Source organism: Alexandromys fortis, unplaced genomic scaffold (assembly GCF_014885135.2).
Source record: "Alexandromys fortis isolate MF-2015 unplaced genomic scaffold, M_Fortis_MF-2015_v1.1 scaffold_238, whole genome shotgun sequence".
In the NCBI taxonomy this organism is placed as follows: domain Eukaryota; kingdom Metazoa; phylum Chordata; class Mammalia; order Rodentia; family Cricetidae; genus Alexandromys; species Alexandromys fortis.
In genome coordinates this window covers 1,576,428-1,594,531 of record NW_026068126.1, presented here as the reverse complement: position 1 = coordinate 1,594,531, position 18,104 = coordinate 1,576,428, and the positions used below count along the sequence as shown (strand labels likewise).

At 44.1% G+C, this 18,104-nt stretch overlaps 1 protein-coding gene across 2 annotated transcripts in view; it reads right to left on the bottom strand.

The window, feature by feature from the left end:
* Positions 1-6,094, bottom strand: part of Bmerb1 (bMERB domain containing 1) — a 72,670-nt gene extending 66,576 nt beyond the window's left edge. The window contains exons 1-2 of one of the 2 annotated variants that reach the window (XM_050125766.1): positions 5,941-6,094; positions 2,148-2,298 (exon numbers count right to left, since the gene is read on the bottom strand). In XM_050125766.1, the coding sequence (XP_049981723.1) occupies positions 2,148-2,250 (103 nt within the window). In that variant the 5' untranslated portion in view covers positions 2,251-2,298; positions 5,941-6,094. Of the gene's footprint in view, positions 1-2,147; positions 3,104-5,940 lie in introns of those variants that run through there. The other variant, XM_050125768.1, reaches the window with a different exon arrangement.
* Positions 6,095-18,104: the final 12,010 nt, after the last annotated feature.

Here is an 18,104-nt window from a genome sequence, read left to right as displayed (position 1 = left end):
ATAGTGGCGGATAGTGGGGGATAGTGGATAGTGGGGGATAGTGGATAGTGGGGGATAGTGGGGGATAGTGGGGGATAGTGGGGGATAGTGGGGGATAGTGGATAGTGGGGGATAGTGGGGGATAGTGGGAGATAGTGGGGTGTGAGCTGTTAGAGAATTGATCAATATTTCAGCTTGCTTTTCATTTTAGTTTTAAGACAGGGTCTTACTTTGTAGCCCTGGATGGCCTGGAACTTGCTATGTAGACCTGGTTGGCCTAGAACTCACAGATCTGACTAATATTGCAGTTTTAACCCAGAGTCTTCCTTTATGCAGTTTCATGGAAAGGATGAAAGGAGTTCCCTCTACAGATGGAGGACGAGCCATTGAAATATAACTGTGTCCTGAGATCTCCCCTGAGTGTTACATGCACCATCTTTAGTATTCATGATAAAGCCATATGGTATATAATATTATCCCCACCTTCAAAGGACAGAGTAGAGTGAGGACAGAGATGCCCCTTGCCACATTGTCAGCCAAAAAGTCCTAGTCAAAAGAATCCTCAACTGTGGCTGGCTTCTACTCTATGGGGACTCAGTGTTCTTTCTAGCACTGTGGACTGCAGGACCACTATCTGCTGTGACATTACTAACCATCTTTGAAACAGACCAGGAAGGTTCCTGAACTATGAAAGCAGTAAACCTTCACCACAGATGTGTGGAGTTCAGCCAACTGGGTCTGAATCCTGCTCCCATCATTCCTGTTTGTGTCACCAAAAAGTCCCAGCCTTCTCATACAAGGGGTGTCTCAAGGCCACATGAAGTAGTGACAGGGATGAAAGGAAACGCCGTGTCTAAGTTCTCAGGGTATGGCGATCTAACAATAAAAGGCACCCAATAGTGGCATTATTTTGAGCTTGTAAAACAGGCCTGCAACCTTGAGATTACCTCAAAATGCTAAAGCCAAAGAGTTAGAGAGGATGAAGCAGAAGAATGGACCCGGGTCTTAAAAGGAGAAAGAAAATGAAAGGAGAGAGGTTGGAAAGATTATGACACCCACTATAACAGGAATGAAGATATTTGAACTTGAGATCCAAACACACTATAGCTAAGCTATTGAGTCCACAGTTACAAGTATGAAGAAAACAACCATGTGTGCATGCTCATGTGTGTGTGTGTGTGTGTGCGTGTGTCAGTTTTCCTGACTGAATATGGGAAGGAGAGTATTTATAATACTTTAAGAACATGTAACTCAGCGACTTTTGCGGGAAAGGTCACTGAGCCTGGAGACCCTGCCTCAGAGCCGGCAGCTGCAGGTTCCCTAGAAGACAAGAGGGCTTCTTCCAGCCCTGGAGACTACATACACCAGGGCTGCTGAGCAAGCCATACCAGAGCAGGAGGTGAGGTGGAGGACACTGGGAAATCCCTAGAGTTGCAGAGACATCAGTGACCCTAGACTTTCCAGACAGCCTCCACACTTTGCAGTTTTAAGTATCATATCAAACAAATTGAAAGGAAAAGTCTTGAATATATTTAGCAATGTCTGTTGATACCAAACACCACAGAGAGAATCGGAGAGTGCAGAGATCTGTTTCAAAGCCGCCAGCTGCGGCTGAACACAAACCAAATCGGACTAGAAGAGTGGGGGTGTGCGGGCTGACCTTGCCCTTGCTTGCCCTTTCACCTCTCCTCTGACCCAGGAGGGGTGGGAAGATGCTGGGATTTAAGCTATGCCCTGAACCTCAAGGCAGGGAAGCAAGCAGACACTCCCCCATCACCAGTACGTGGGCGCTTCCCAAGCTGGCCCTTGGCTCCTGCGACCTCAAGCATTTCAACGCTCTAATATCCTCCTTTCTGGGCGGCAGGAAAGACTATCCTTCTCAGCAGCAGCCTCCGGCTCCGGGATCTGAGATTCTCTGATCGGCCCAGGCTCTTCCTGGCTTAGCTGCCTTGTGATTTCCTGAGGAGCCTCCCGGTGCAGCCCAGCCCTGGAAGGTCCCCTCTTTTGTTTGTAGGGAGAACATCGCTGCTGTGTAACACTGGAAGCCGGTCTGTGGGGGCGCTTCCCCTGTCAGCTCACCCACGTTGCCCCCACCCCCGCACTAGGAGTCACCAGCTCCAGCACACGGGTCCCCATTGTCCCCACCCATTCCTTGCCCAAACACTTACTTCCCAGTCGCTCTGCTTTCCATGCTGTCTCCTCCACCGCCCCATAGCGCCTCAGAGGCTTCTCAGCTTCCAGATGGACAGACAGAGATTGCTTTAATTCCATTGCTAATCCTCGTGAGCAGTCAAGGGATCCGCTTTCACTCCATCCTTGCTGAACGCAGCAGGGAGGAAGGCGGCTCCGGTTAGCAGCGTTTTAAAGGCCCCGGTGTTCCCGAGGAAGCGGCTCCATCTCTTCAACTGCCAGCACCCTAAAGAGCCCAACTGGTACCCAGGATGGGGGAGGGATGCATAACACATGCGCAATGGAAGCTGGAGGGGGGAGGTTTGGGGGCTGGGTAGGGAGAAAGAGGAACAGATGATAAACTCTCTAGAACAACAAAAACAAAAACAACTAAAATAAAATCATCTGCAGAGGAAGCAAGAATAAGGCACCTGCCCATATTGGAGCTAGCGCAGAGGCTTTGCGTGATTGGATATAGCTATTGCGGGAGGCTTGGGGTCTGTCAGAGGGCCGGTAGGTTTCAAGTGTGACTGGTGAGTCAGAATGTATCTGCAGATGATATGGCCTTCGTGAAGGATGTGGACCCCAGCTCGAGGGTTGTTCGCGTTTATGTGCATGATTTACATATAAAGAAGAGCAGCAGACACCCACCGTGTGTGTGTGTGTGTGTGTGTGTGTGTGTGTGTACACCTGTGTCAATCCTGTGTATGTGTATGTACAGAAACAAGAGAGGCAAAAATATTTTGGACATATGGCCGACAAAGCTATTTGGAACACTGATCTTTACAAACCTGGAGAATAATCATAGAAACCAAACATGGTAGCATTAAAATATAGGGCCAGGACTGGCAATGGGGCTCAATTGGTACAGCATTCACAGCCCAAACATGAGGACCCACAGCTGAGCCCCAGAACCCACATTAAAAGTGGAGCAGGTGCAGCAGTGTTTACTTCTAATCTCAGCGCTGGGAGCAGAGACAGGAGGATTCCTGGGACTTCCTAAGACACCTTACACCAACTTCTGGCCTACAAACATACACACATGTATATATACACACACATACATATACACATACACACACTATGTATGTGTGTGTATATTTATACACAATGTGTATATTATATATGTATATATTGTGCATATGTATATATGGTGTATATAAGTAAGTAAGGAATGAGAATGCAGTTCAGTGGGTAGAATGCTTGCCGTAGCATGAGCAAAGCCTTGGGTCCTATCCCCAGCATTGCAAAAGCCTAATGCATAAGTAGAAGCAGGTGGATCTGAAATCCAAAGTCATCTTTGGCTCTGTAAGGAGTTTAAGGACAGCCTAGACCATGTCTCAAATGAATGAATGAATGAATGAATGAATGAATGAATGAATGTAACCAGCAAGCTAGGCTGATAAAAATCAATACTACTTATTGAATGATTGCTAAGCATAAAACACTTACCAACGTCTCTGTGGAAGCTAGCACTCCACTCCCCCTAATTTTACAGAAGACAGAATTGACATTCAGAGAGTTCACTTACCCAGACCCCCATATTTCTCAGGTACCAAATCAGCCCTGAATCCAGAATATATGAATTTGGATTCCCCTCTTATTGTTCTAATTTCCTTAACTGTGGTTATATTATATTTTTAATTGCTTGTTCCTGCATATATGTCTGTGTGGAGGTGTTGATCTCCTGGAACCAGAGTTACAGACAGTTGTGAGCTGCCATGTGGGTGCTGGGAACTGAACCTGGTTCCTCTGGAAGAGCAGCCAGTGCTCTTAACCCCTGAACCAACTCTCCAGCCCCTGTGGTTATATTTAAAGAACCTAAAAATGATATGTATGTGCATAAGCTGGGGTACATGTGGGAGAGGTGAGTTAGATCCCCTGGAGCTGAAATTACAGGCTATTGTGAACCACCAGACATGGGTACTGGGAACCAAACTCAGGTTCTTTGCAAGCATCATGCATGCTCTTACCTGCCAAATTGCCTTTGCAGCACCTTACCTGCGGTATATTTTGCATGGAGGGAGAGGAACAGACAAGGTTCTCTAGGTCAAGAGATGCTGGGATACTATTTGCTGGTTATTTTGTGATGTATCTGGGGACATTGGTATCTTTTTTTATGACTTGGAAGTGTAAAGCAGACAAGTTTTTCAAGAAAATAATTCTGTCACTTAAAAAATTATCAACAGTGAACTCCTAAACAGCTTATGAGAGAAAAAGGAGCTAGCTTCAAAAAGTCCTAAAAAACTAAACCTAAATTATAATGCCAGGTTTTGTTCTGTTTTGTTTGGGAGTTTGAATTGAGATAAGGTTTCACCATTTGGCCAATTCTGAGAGGTCCTAACCTAATTAGATAAAAAACATAAAGTAATATCTTATTTCCTTTATTACCAAGCATGAGAAATGAAACAAGGAGGTTGGAGCCTCTAGTTATGAGTGCTGGCTGTTCTTGCAGAGGGCCAGGTGTAGGCTGTGGCCACTTGTTTGTTCCTGGCTGCCCAGAACCAAAATAATCACACAGAAACTGTATAATTAAATCACTGTTTGGCTTATTAGCTATAGTTTCTTATTGGCTAGCTCTTGCATCTTAAACCAACCCATTTCTATAAATCTGTGTATTGCCAAGTGGCTGTGGCTTACCGGCAAGGTTCCATCCAGCATCTGCCTCCAGTTGGGATACATGACTTCTCCCTGACTCCGCCTTCTTTCTCCCAGCATTCAGTTTAGTTTTTCTGCCTAACTCTACTCTGTCCTATCACAGGCCAAAGCAGTTTCTTTATTCATTAACCAATAAAAGCAGAACATATAAAGAAGGACTTCACACATCAGAAGTTTGTAGTCTCCAATGTTCCTATGGGATAATATGTAATACTTTTATAATCATAAAACTGATTTTGCTTGTTCTTTTTGTTGATGTAATTTGTTCAATGACATTTTACACATGCATAAAATGCATTCTGTATACTCTAACCGCCCTTGCCAACTCCTGACCATCCTAAATCCCTTCTCCATGTTCATGTCCTTTTGTGACACACTAAGTTTAACTAAGCGTGGAACTATCAATTGGAGCTTAGTGGGCTCACCAGCATGACACACTAAAGACAATGGCTGCCCTTCTGCCCTTCTATTAGGGTCTTTCAGTAGCCAATAATTTAACATGGCTTGAGTAAGGTCCCAGGAACTCCTCCTGCATTCATGATTGTGGACAGAGACATTTGTTATTATTATTGTTATTATTATTATCATATTATTATTATTCCATGAATGTGTGTGCGTGCGTGCCTGTACTTATGTAAATATCAGAGGACAACCTGCAGGAGTTAGTTCTCTCCTTCTATCACATGGTACCTGCAATTGAGTTTAGGTCTCCAGGATTGCTGGCAAGCACCTTTACCCACCTAGCCATCTTGACAGCCCAGCAAAGCCAGTCTTGGGCAAACAACCACAATTGCTGTGAAATAACTGAAGTGGCCCTGCCATGATCAAAAGATGGCATCTCTTGCCCGTTTCCCTGTGTTCCAGCTCTTTCCATTTCTTTCCCCTCTTCCTTGAGCTCAGAGATGGCATAGCTGCTGAGAATATGTGGCAACTCAGTGCTCAGTTCTGAACTGTAGCTGAGAATGACCTTGAACTTCTGAGTCTCCTGTCTGGGCTTTCGCCTCTCCAGAGCTGAGCTTTCAGCCATGCACCACCCCACACTTGCCTAAATAGTGCTATACTGCATGAAATCAACCTAGGAAAGTGTTACCAGCAACAGTTGTTTCTCACGTTGAGATAAGAGGGGAAGCTTACCTCTCCATTTTCTGCATTTCCCAAGCACCCATGACAAGATGTTGCTCTACCATCTCAAAAATGAATGGATTCAGCATCAAACACTTGAGGAACACAGAATTTGTGAGCCCAGAGGACCAGGCCACCACTGCAGCAATGTGGCCGAGCCGGTCTGTTCCCGTTAGATTGTGTCATGGCCACCTTCTGCCAACTCCTGGTCCTGGACAGTTGCCTCAGCTCTGTTGGGAAGGCCAAGAACTCAGCGGGACAAGGGTGACTCCTGGGAGCCAGGCCAGCAGGGCTGGCATGAGACACTCTCATTACTGTCATCTCAGTTGACTGAAAAGGAGAATAATGCAGCAGCATCCGGGTAATCTGAAACTTTATCAGCAGTTAACAGTTTAAGGTGAATTATATGGAACTAACCAGAACAGCAATGCTTTCCAAAAATATGGGCTTTGAAACACAGAATACTGGGTTGGATGGAGCCTGATCCTGCCACTTGCTGTCTAAGGCACCCTGTGTGATGTGTCACTTAATTTCTCTGTTTTGCTTTCTCACTGCTGTGTGTGTGTGCGCGTTTGTGTGTGCGTGTGTGTGTGTGCGCGTGTGTGCATGTATGTGTGCATGTGTGTGTGTGTGAGGGGGGGAGGGAGAAGGGAATGGAGGAAGGGAGACAGAGAATCTCATTCTTGTTTTGAAAAACTGGGGGGAAAGTGCCATGGGTCAATGATCTTGTACCCTGACACTTGTTTTGCTTGAATAAAATGCTGATTGGCCAGTAGCCAGGCAGAGAGTAGAGGTGGTGCAATCAGGCAGGAAGTATAGGCAAGGCAATCAGAAAAGGAGGATTCTGGGAAGAGGAAAGGCTGGATCTGCAGTTGTCACCAAGACCAAGAGAAAGGAAAATGAGAACGCCCCACTGATAAAAGGTACCAAGTCACATGTCTAACACAGACAAGAATTATTATGGGTTAATGTAGGATGTAAGAATTAATAAGAAGCTAGTAGGCCAACCAGTTTATGATAATGTAGACCTCTGTGTGATTCTTTGGAACTGAATGGCTACAGGACTGGGCAGGACAAAAATCTCTGTCAACAACGTATATGTGGTTTGTGATATAAGTAAGTATATGTATTTGTGTGTACATCTGTGCACGTGTGTGCACATGCATGCACAGGCGAGAGATTGATACTGGATTTCTTCTTCAATTATGGCACCTTATCTTCTTAATTTTTTAATCATTATAATTATTGTAATTATTTTTGTGTGTGAATGTTTTTCTTACATGTGTATGTACTCCACATGGGTATCAAGTGGGGGAGGAAGCCAGAAGATGACACCAAACTGAAGTTTGGATGGTTTTGAACCATCATATAGGTGTTAGGAGTTGAACCTGGGTCCTCTGCAAAGACCCACCAGTGCTCGTAACTGCTAAGCCTTCTGCCTCAGTACTGGGGTACAGGCACGGGACCCTCTTACCTCCGTCTCCTCAGTACTGGGGTACAGGCACGGGACCCTCTTACCTCCGTCTCCTCAGTCCTGGGGTACAGGCATGGGACCCTCTTACCTCCATCTCCTCAGTACTGGGGTACAGGCACACTCCAAGCTCAGCTTTACATGGATGCTGGCATCTAAATTCAGAGTGGTGTGCTTGCATAACACACGAGCAAGCCATCTCCTCCCTCCTATGTTTTATTTTCTTTATCTTTAAAAATCCTAATGCCTTGGACTGGGGATGTGGCTCAATTGATAGAGGGTTGCCTAGCATGTAATAAGCCCTGGGTTCAGTTCCAAGGCCCACATAGGCCAGGCATGGTTCATGACCACAACCCCAGTGTCCAGGAGATGAAGCAGGAGGGCAGCCTCAGCTACTTAGAGTCTGAGACCAGGCAAACTAAATAGCCTGTCAAAAATAAATAAACAAATGCTGGGCGGTGGTGGCGCATGCCTTTAATCCCAGCACTCGGGAGGCAGAGGCAGGTGGATCTCTGTGAGTTATTGGCCAGCCTGGTCTACAGAGCTAGGTCCAGGACAGGTTCCAAAACCACAGAGAAACCCTGTCTCGAAAAACCAAAAAAAAAAAAAAAAAAAAGCCTGGGAATGGTGGTGCATGCCTCTAATACATCTCTAATTCTGGCTCTCAGGAGGCAGAAGCAAGCAAATTTCTCTGAGTTTGAGAACAGAGTGGTCTACGTAGAGAGTTCTAGGCCATTCAGGGCTACACAGTTAGACTGTACCTCTAAATATATACATACACATACATACATATATGTGTGTTCATATACATTTACATTGAATACTCAGTCATGATGAGTAAATGAAATGGTGCATAATCTCACAACCTTACATAGCAACAACAGGTGCTACAGCATATTGGAAACACCATGAGAAGTGACAGATGCCAGTCATGAAGGACACATCTTCTAAATCACAGTGAATTGCTGCAATACGAACAAGATGACTGGGACATTGCCTGGGAATGTGCCCCTTGGAGGTTCCATTGTTCCAGTTCACAGAAGACAAACCGAGTAAACTCCACCTATCATCCTCCTGCCCCCGCTGAATCTGCGCTTTGTCCAGCAGGGCATGAGCTTTATGGAACTAGCCATTTGCTCCTAGCGATGGACAAGCACGGGAACAGACCATGTGAGGCGGGATTGTGTCTGCTTTCACATCTGGCAGCCACAGAAAAGGTCCCTCCCTGCTGCACACAATGTATGAGAGAACACCAGAAAGATGACTGACCTTTTTCCCATGTGGTTTCCTTCATTCCATTTAAACCATAGAGAATGGAGAAAACCTGTAAGTATAATATCTCCAGCCATGTTGTTCTGAGGCTTTCCCTCCTATCAAATGGGCTGAGTGGCAGGTGAGACAGGCTAGTGTAAGGCTCTTGTCACCATGCCCAGCAGCCTGGTTCAATCCCTGGGACTCACATGATGGAAAGAGAGCGGACTCTGGCAGGTTGTTCTCTGACCTCCACACAAGCACTGCAGTATACACACACACACACACACACACACACACACACACACATGCACAAACACACACCAACAACCCAAAATAAATACAAACAAATAACCATCTTTTATAGATGTTATGCCAAACTGTCCTCACCAGTGTGTGTTAGTATTAATGACAAGTCATATGGCACAAGCGTACTAACATGGTGGAAACATAATCCATTCCTTCAAACCGTCCCAGCAGGAACACCAATTGGCCTGTAGTGGGCAGGAAGACAGTCAAGTACCCTGCACTCACATGACTGTCTCCTGGAAAACTGAATCAGCAGTGTTCTCCTGCACTTGGGCTGCAAAGTCCTGCCCAGATCAGGAAATGTACACCTTCCCGACATTTAATGTGCTTGAACAGCCCTAACCTTGATCGCATCTATTTCCCGTTCTTGCTACACAGGTCATTGCTCTTTGGAAGAGAGTTACCCTAAACCAAATAGGAAATGGCTGAAGAGTCGTTTAAGACACAGGAGTCTGCACAACTTTCTGCTGTCAAAACCACTAGAAAAAATCTCCCAGAAGGGCCTTAAGTCAACCTGACCTCCACTACCTGTTTCTTTTAGTGGTCTGGGGGACATAGCTCAGTGGTCTAGTCTGGCATGTGCAAGGCCCAAGGTTTGATACCCAGAACCACAAATTGTGTGTCTGTGTGAGCCTGTGTGTATTTCTCATCTCTGATGTGGGAGTGATTTCTTATTAATAAAGAAACTGCCTAGGCCCCTTGATAAGGCCCACCCTTAGGTGGGTGGAGAAAACAGGAGAATTCTGGGAGAAGGAGTCTTGGTGGAGAGTCGCCATGGTTCTCCCGCTCCAGACAGACGCAGGTTAAGATCCTCCCTGGTAAGCCAGCTCGTGGGCTACACAGAATATTAGAAATGGGTTAGAACAATATGTAAGAGCTAGCCATAAGGAACTGGAACTATCCGGGCCAGGCAGTGTTTGAAAGAATACAGTTTCCGTGTAATTATTTCTGGGCATAAGCTAGCCATGCGGGCGGCCGGGTGCCGGGGACGCAGCCCTGCCGCCGCTCCTATTTCAACACATGGCGCCCAGACGTGATGGGCTAAATCCACTTAAAAACCTGAGAAGGCTTAAAAATAAGGGAGAGAGAGTTTAACACAGATTTTTGCTGTTTTGTTGGTGGCGTGCTGTAGAGAGATTCCTGATTCAGCAACAGCAGCAGAGAAAAAAAGCTGCGTCATTTTAAAGCGCGGCTTCCTGGGGCTGTACTGCCAGCGTGAACTCTGGCTTTAAAGCATTTCAAGGCTTTTATGGGACTGGATGTTTGTGTTCCCGCTTGGGATCGGAGGAGAGTGCTCTGAGACCGTGCCGATGGCTCAGCGCTCCCCGCCTGCACCTGGGCAGAAGGCAGAATCAGGCTTAGGCAGGCGGAAGAGCATGGCGGATTCCTGCCGCCATACAGAGACGCGTTTTCAGACTGCGCAGTGCTCTGCGTGTCAGATTTGGCTGTAACTTGGATGAAAAGAGTTTCTGTGCTGCACACTCAGTCTCAGAATTAAACTGCTGATTGCGGCTCCAATGTGAACTGCTGTGTGCCTGGAACTGTGCTCAGCTCAGAAGCACCAAATGACTCTGAGGCAGGAGCGGCTGCTCCATGCTGAACTGTGCTGATCTCAGGCAGGAACTACCGTAATTACCTTAAAACCGTGCAGTTAAGGTTTAGACTGGGCAGGACACAGGCAGTACCGTATTACCTGTACATGGTGCAACTTAAGTTTTTAAGAAATGCTTAACATTTTAAGAAATGCTCCTGGATAGTAAAAAAATTACAGATTCACAATAAAACAGATTCAGACACTGTTGGATAAATGTACGTAGGCTTGGGAAAGAGAAGAAAAAGAATATAAAGAATAAAGTTAATGTCTTAAAAAGAAAAAGGGTAAAGTCTTTAAAGAGACAGAGTACAGAAGTACAGATAGTTATAGATTAAGAGAAATAAAGAAAAATAAGCCACGTAAAAATGGAAAATTCACAGAGAGTCTGGATTATGTACATTGTGTTTTCTTTAAAATTTTTGACTGTGAAGGAGCTAAGTACAGAGAGACATTTCATTATATGGGCTGCCAAGCTAAACCAAAATGGATTTCATGAGGGTATTATGATTTCAGAATTTGGGTCTAAGGATATGATGCTTTGGAGAGGGTCTTCTTTTGTTTTTGCAGAGGATGAGACCCTGTGGATTGCATCTATTCCGATTTGGTATGATAGACCACGCCCTCCTGAAAGGTTGCTGTGAACACCCTCAAAAAATTGCTTCGCTCAATTGCCAACTGAGATGAAACTAGCACACAGGTTATATCATGAACAACCTAATTAACGACGCCCCTATTCAGCAGGAAGCAGTTTGGAGAGAAAAAACTACGCCCATGTTCCCAAATATTGTTTATAAATGTTCTTTTACATTTAAAGGGGGATATGATATAGATATGAATAATTTGCATTGGTATGGATTTTAAGGTCAATTTTGTTATATGTATATGTATTTTTGATCTTGATTAAGGTATTGTGATTGTGTAGTTCATTTAAAAATGTAATGTATAATTAGGAAATATAGGTTGTTAATGGATAATCATCGCTAATACTTAAGCTTGTAGTCATGTTAGTTAGATTTTCTAGATATATAGAGAGATATTTTAGTTAGATAGGCATTCTTCATATCTTTCAAAGGCTGCAGAATATGGCATTTAAGATATTTTAATAACTTAGGGTTTTTCATGACAATGAGACACATTTGCTCCTGGCAGCACCAATCTATTTCAAGAGGAAGATGGGCATCGAAGAGAATCCTTATGGAGTTTGATAGCCATTTGGGCAAGAAACTGCTCTTGCCTGGACTGTTGCATAAACTGGACACAGAGAACCCGCAGAGAGAGGACTGCTGAACTTGCCTAAAGGTGAGATGACCTTTTGGGGTTCCTGCTTCATGAAAGAGTCTGTGAGACATTCTGCAGGACACAGCAAAAAGTGACTGAACTGTCTTTGGAATTTCTTGCTTGATGAGAATGTCTGCTGGATACTATGGGCCTGTAGGCCGAAGATGGATGCCCCAACGGTACAGAGGAACTTTGGGTGACTGTCCAGGCAGCGAGATGTCTCTGTCATTTCTAGAGTTTTCTTATTTCTTGTTTGATAGGTAATATTATATCCTTCTGGAGTCTTTGATGGAGTTGAAGAATGGTTAGTTATAGTTTTCCTTAGTTATGATAAGAGATAAAATAGATATAAATATTGTAACTGTAATTCTTACTTGATAACTGTTTTGTTATATGTAATTTTACTATGTTAAAGTTAAAGCCTTTCTTTTTTGTTTAAACAGAAAAAGGGGAAATGATGTGGGAGTGATTTCTTATTAATAAAGAAACTGCCTTGGCCCATTTTATTGGATAGAAAATTAGGTAGGCGGAGTAGACAGAGGAGAATGCTGGGAAAAAGAAGCTGTGTGAGGAGTCGCCATGGTTCTCCCGCTCCAGACAGACGCAGGTTAAGATCCTCCCTGGTAAGCCAGCTCGTGGGCTACACAGAATATTAGAAATGGGTTAGAACAATATGTAAGAGCTAGCCATAAGGAACTGGAACTATCCGGGCCAGGCAGTGTTTGAAAGAATACAGTTTCCGTGTAATTATTTCTGGGCATAAGCTAGCCATGCGGGCGGCCGGGTGCCGGGAACGCAGCCCTGCTGCTCCTATTTCAACACATCTCTGTGTGTGTCTGTGTCTGTGCCTCTGTGTGTCTCTTTGTGTGTGTGTGTCCTCATCTGTGTGTGTCTGTCTGTGTGTCTCTCATCTGTGTCTGTGTGTCTCTTTGCATGTATGTGTTTGTGTCTGTTACCTGAACTAGATTTTGAGGAATGAATAAGAAATAATCTCATAATACAGGAATCTGATGAGTTTGGAAAATCCAAGGTATGTGTATGTTCACATATTACACATGTATGCATATGTAGGATATAATTTTGTATTTTCTATCACAGCTTTGCTTTAGTAGGTTATTGAAACAAGAATGTGTATTGGCCACGGGTCCTGTTGATGCTTCTAGTACATGCACTTTTAACGACCTTTAATCTCCCCTTACAGTCTACTCCCATTGAATCAGATAGAGTTCTTTCCCCAGATCCTGTGATCTACATCTAACACGCACTCTTTTCACAAATATCATTCTGTGCCAGATACCACAGTGAGGCTGCAATACAGTACATGTCGGGGTCAGCAAGTGGTGAGCAGGAGCTGCTATTCCTATCAGCCACAGTTCCTTCATAGTCTAGGGACTTTGCAGACTACACAAAAGTTTTTGGAAACCACTGTAATTTTTTAAAAATAATTTTTTAAAGTTATATGTATGAGATGGGAGGTAGTCTGTGCATGTGAATTTAGGTGCCCATGGAGGCNTGTTTTCAACATAACATAACATACAAATGACAGCTTGACAAATGGAGACAGGGAAAATAACATTTGGAAATGAGGGAAACAAAAAAAAAAAAAAAAAAAAAAAAAAAAAAAAAAAAAAAAAAAAAAGGCATCGATCTCCTGGTGCTCGAGTAACTGCCTGTCATGGGCACTGGGAACCAAACTTGGGTCCTCTGCAAGAGCAGCTAGTGTTCTTAACCACTGCACCAACTCTCTAGCCTCAGGATTTTTGGTAAGATGGAAACTATTCACACCAAGGCTATGGCAGAAGGATTGTGAGTTTGAGGTCAACATGGGCTGAATAACAATAGGTTGTGTCAAAAAACAAAATTAAGTCAGCTTTCTGATCTAGACAATATCAGATACCCCCAGTGATGCTGAACCCATGGGTCATGTACCACTGTGAGCATCTGGGTTCTACACAAGAAACAATGGGGACCAAAGGCAGCAGAATCAAAGGATAAGGTGGACAAAACAGATTTTAAAAAGTGGCATGACTCATTGAATAGCCACTACAGAGTTGCTGTAACACCTGCCAATTGTAAGGAAGGCTAATGGAATGGATCTGCAAAATCTTTACAAAGCTTGTTAGTTTTAAAAAGAAAACTTTCTTTCTTTTGAAACAAAAGTCTCTTATGTAGCCTAGCCTGGCCTCCAAATGGTTATGTAGTGACATTTCATTTGTATTTTAATAAATAAAGCTTACCTGAAGTTCAGAGAGTAAAATGGTGGCACTGATCAGCCTTATAGACCAGGCAGTGGTTGCACACACCCAGTAGCCACACTAGTTTGCCATAGAGAGCAGGCAGCAGTGGTGCACGCCTTCAATCCCAGAACTAGAGAGGAATATAAAACAGGAGGAGACAGCTCTCACACACAATCTCTTTCTGAGATTCCTGGAGTCAGGATCGCCATTTTGGACTGAGGTAGAGGTAAGAGCCAGTGGCTGGCTGGTTTACTTTTCTCACCTCCAGACTGAACCCCATTTTCTATTTCTGGATTTTTAATCAATCATGATACAGATAAGGATGATCTTGAGCTTCTGATTCCCTGCCTCTACCTCAGAATGCTAAGCTTATAGTTATCACCACCATTCTCTATAGACAATAGTTTTGAGGGATTTTGTCTCAGTTTTTATTTATCATTATTGTGTGTGTGTGTGTGTGTGTGTGTGTGTGTGTGTGTGTGTGTGGCTGAGATACAGATGGGCATATGAGGGTCAGGGGATAATTTTGTAGGGCAGTTTTCCATCTATGTTTATGTGGATTCCACAGATTAAACCAACCCTGAACCGGAAGTGCCTTGGCTGCCTCACTGGCCTAAATACAGCTTTTTGAGATTAGTTGTTGCTTTTCCCTGGGACTAGAGTTTGGTTCCCAGCACCCACCTCAAATTACTCACAACTGTCTGTACGTACAGCTCCTGGGGATCTGGTGCCTTTCTGGTCTCTGTGAGTACCCATGAGCACACGCGCGTGCGCACACACACACATGCATGCACACACACTCACACATGCACACACACATTCTCTCTCACACACACACAGAGTCACACATACACACCCACATTCTCTCTCTCTCCTTCTCTCTCTCTCACACACACACTCACACACACATACTCACACACGCACACCTGCATTCTCTCTCTCTCTCTCTCTCTCTCTCTCTCTCTCACACACACACACACACAGATGCTTTCAGCCAGGGTGTGTGTTGGCCCACAGTCATGAAATTATCTCATTCTCTTTGACTCTCCCCACACGTTCCTCTTCTTTCCCTGCCTTGTAAGAACAAAACCGTCCACACCACTGCAAACATCACATCTGTATTAAACTCCCAATCACTCTAATTCTGCCACCAACTAGAAATGAGAAGCAGCCTGTTCTGTTTCCCAAGCAAAAGTTGAAAGAATCATTCTAATTGGACAGATGAAGGTCACGTGGCCACTGCTAGCTAAACCAGTAGTATAAAAGACCCTGATTGGCTTACCCCCGTCACATGATCCACCCCTTTGTGCCAGAAGAGTTGAATTTTGGGGGTAAGGGATGGAGCAGTGGGTGCTGGATGCTTCCCACACCTCTCTACTGACTGTGTTCTATCAGGACATGGTGCCATCCTTGTCCACAACAAATGGGCCTGTGAAGGGTGCTGACTACAATTTACTTATGACTGCTAGACTAGGGGGCATTGGGAGCAGGCTAAGTCCCACTAACCTCAGACTCCTCTCATGTCTATCACAATGCCTAGGGCATTGATGGCTTAAATTATTTGTTGAACATTAGTTCACTGAATGAAATGATGAAATTAAGAATTGCAAGGTGTAGTGATAGGAGCAGCGGGCTGCGTTCCCACCCAGCTCCCGCACGGCTAGCTTTACCCAAAATAATTACACGGGACACGTATTCTTTTAAACACTGCTTGGCCCATTATATATAGCCTCTTCTTGGCTAACTCTCACACCTCGACTAACCCATTTCTAATAATCTGTGTAGCACCAAGAGGAGGTGCTTACCAGGAAGATCTTAACCTGTGTCTGTGTCAGGTGGGAGAATCATGGCGACTGCCTGACTCGGCTTCTTTCTCCCAGCATTCTGTTCTGTCTACTCCGCCTACCTAATTTTCTGTCTTATTAAAGGGCCAAGGCAGTCTCTTTATTTAACCAATGAAATTAACACAAAACAGAAGACTTTCCCCCATCAGCAAGGGACTGGCAAGAAGACCAAACCTAAAGAGATACATTCCATCCCCAGGACCCACATGGTTGAAGGAGAGAACAGACTCTGACCTCCACAGGTGTCCCACAAACTAACTAACTAAGTAGATAAAATAATTAAAGAAAATTTTAAGTTGCAAGAGAATGGAGACTTTTTCAACATCCCTCCCAAGAGGAATACAAGCAAGATGGAATTAGACCACCTCTGACCAATGGATGCCTAAGGAATACTGTCTACTATACTACTTCATTTCTTTAGCATGTATGTGCATGCACTAAGGCTTGAACCTAGGGCCTTATGCAGAGTTAGTAAACATTTTACCATAGAGCTGTGCCTCCCACCCCTATTTTATGAGAAAAACATAAATTGTTAATTTATAATTAACTGATAATAATTCAGTTATTATCAGATGACCGTTAATATATGTGGTGATTTGGTCAATGTTACAACATAGTATTGCAAACACCAATGCTTGTAGATACAGCATAGAGATGAATGCATTGTAAGACAACAGGAAGTAAAATCTGTGGTGAAATACAGCTTCATAGAACACTAGGATAGTCATATAGCCTTTGTCACGTCCAAAGGACACTGCATTTTCCTAAATTCCAAAAGGCAGTTGAAATATCCAGAAATGGGCTCAACCTGAACTATAGGAGGACTTTTGGTGATCAGATAAAAGACAGCATTCCCTAGGAGCTTTCCCTTATTTATTATTATTATTATTATGATGATGATGATGATGATGATGATGATGATTATTTGTCAAAGGACAAATGACTATCTGTGGTACCTACTAACATACCAAAGCCCATGCTGGACTCCAGGAACCCTCAGTATCATCAGAAGTACTTGTTATACATCTGAGTCCATGCGAGCACTCTAGGCCTTCTCACAGCGTTGTCTACCCTCCACTCCCTCCAGCTCCCCACAGCCACTCATTCTCCTGCTAGTTGTGATATGTATGCTTGTGGACTTTTCTCTCCCACCAGCCAGCTCCCAAATAACCACACAGAGACTTATTATTAATTATAAATGCTCAGCAGATAGCTGAGGCTTGCTTCTAATTAGCACTTACAACTTAAACTAACCCATTTCTAATAATTTATTTGCTGCCATGTGGCTCATGACTTGTTACCTCATCTTGTACACACCCTGCTTCCTCTATACCTGGCTGGCAGTTTTGCCCTTCTTTATGCCAGTGAGCTCTCTTTGTGTCCATAAGTCCCATGTAACCTCTTCCTGCCTAGCTACTGGTCATTTAGCTTTTTATTAAACCAGTGAGAGCAAGACATCTTCATAGTGTACAAGATTATTTCACAACATGTGCTCTCTAGCTCTCCCTCTTTCTGTCTCTCTCTCTCTCTCTCTCTCTCTCTCTCTCTCTCTCTCTCTCACCTCTGTTCCTGCTTCTCTTATGGCCAAGTCCAGTCTTCTGGCCATGCTCAGTCTACTTCTTTCTCTCTCTACCCTGGACTCTTCCAGATGCCTCTGGTTGTTCTCTTTCTCATGTCTACAATAAAAAACCTTCCCCTTAACTATAACATGGACCATTCGTACCATCAGTTTATACAGCCTTATCATCAGTTTATACCATGTCTCAAATAGTCCAGGCAGGTCTTGAACACACCATGTAGCTAAGGATGACTTTGAACCTTTGATCCTTCTGCCTCTACTTCCCAAGTGCTGGGATTACAGGCGTGTGCCACTATACTTGGCTATCTTCCCATTTTATGAGATGCCACTGTTATGCCCAGTCTGTGGGGGACCCCAAATGATGACTCACTGAAATGCAAAAGCAAGGTTTATTGTGTGTACAATACAAGCCAGCAGGGACCTCGTCACAGCAACTGGTGCACCAGCAGCAGCAGCAAGAGGAGGTACCCGCCCTTCTAGAGGGCATTATTTAAATCTAAAAACCAGAAAAGTTACATTAGCAGGGTGTGGGGTGACGGGTTCAATCCTGATTGGCTAAGGACTTCTCAGAAATTTTATTTTCAAACCTTGCCTGTTGCTTGACAAGTTTTCT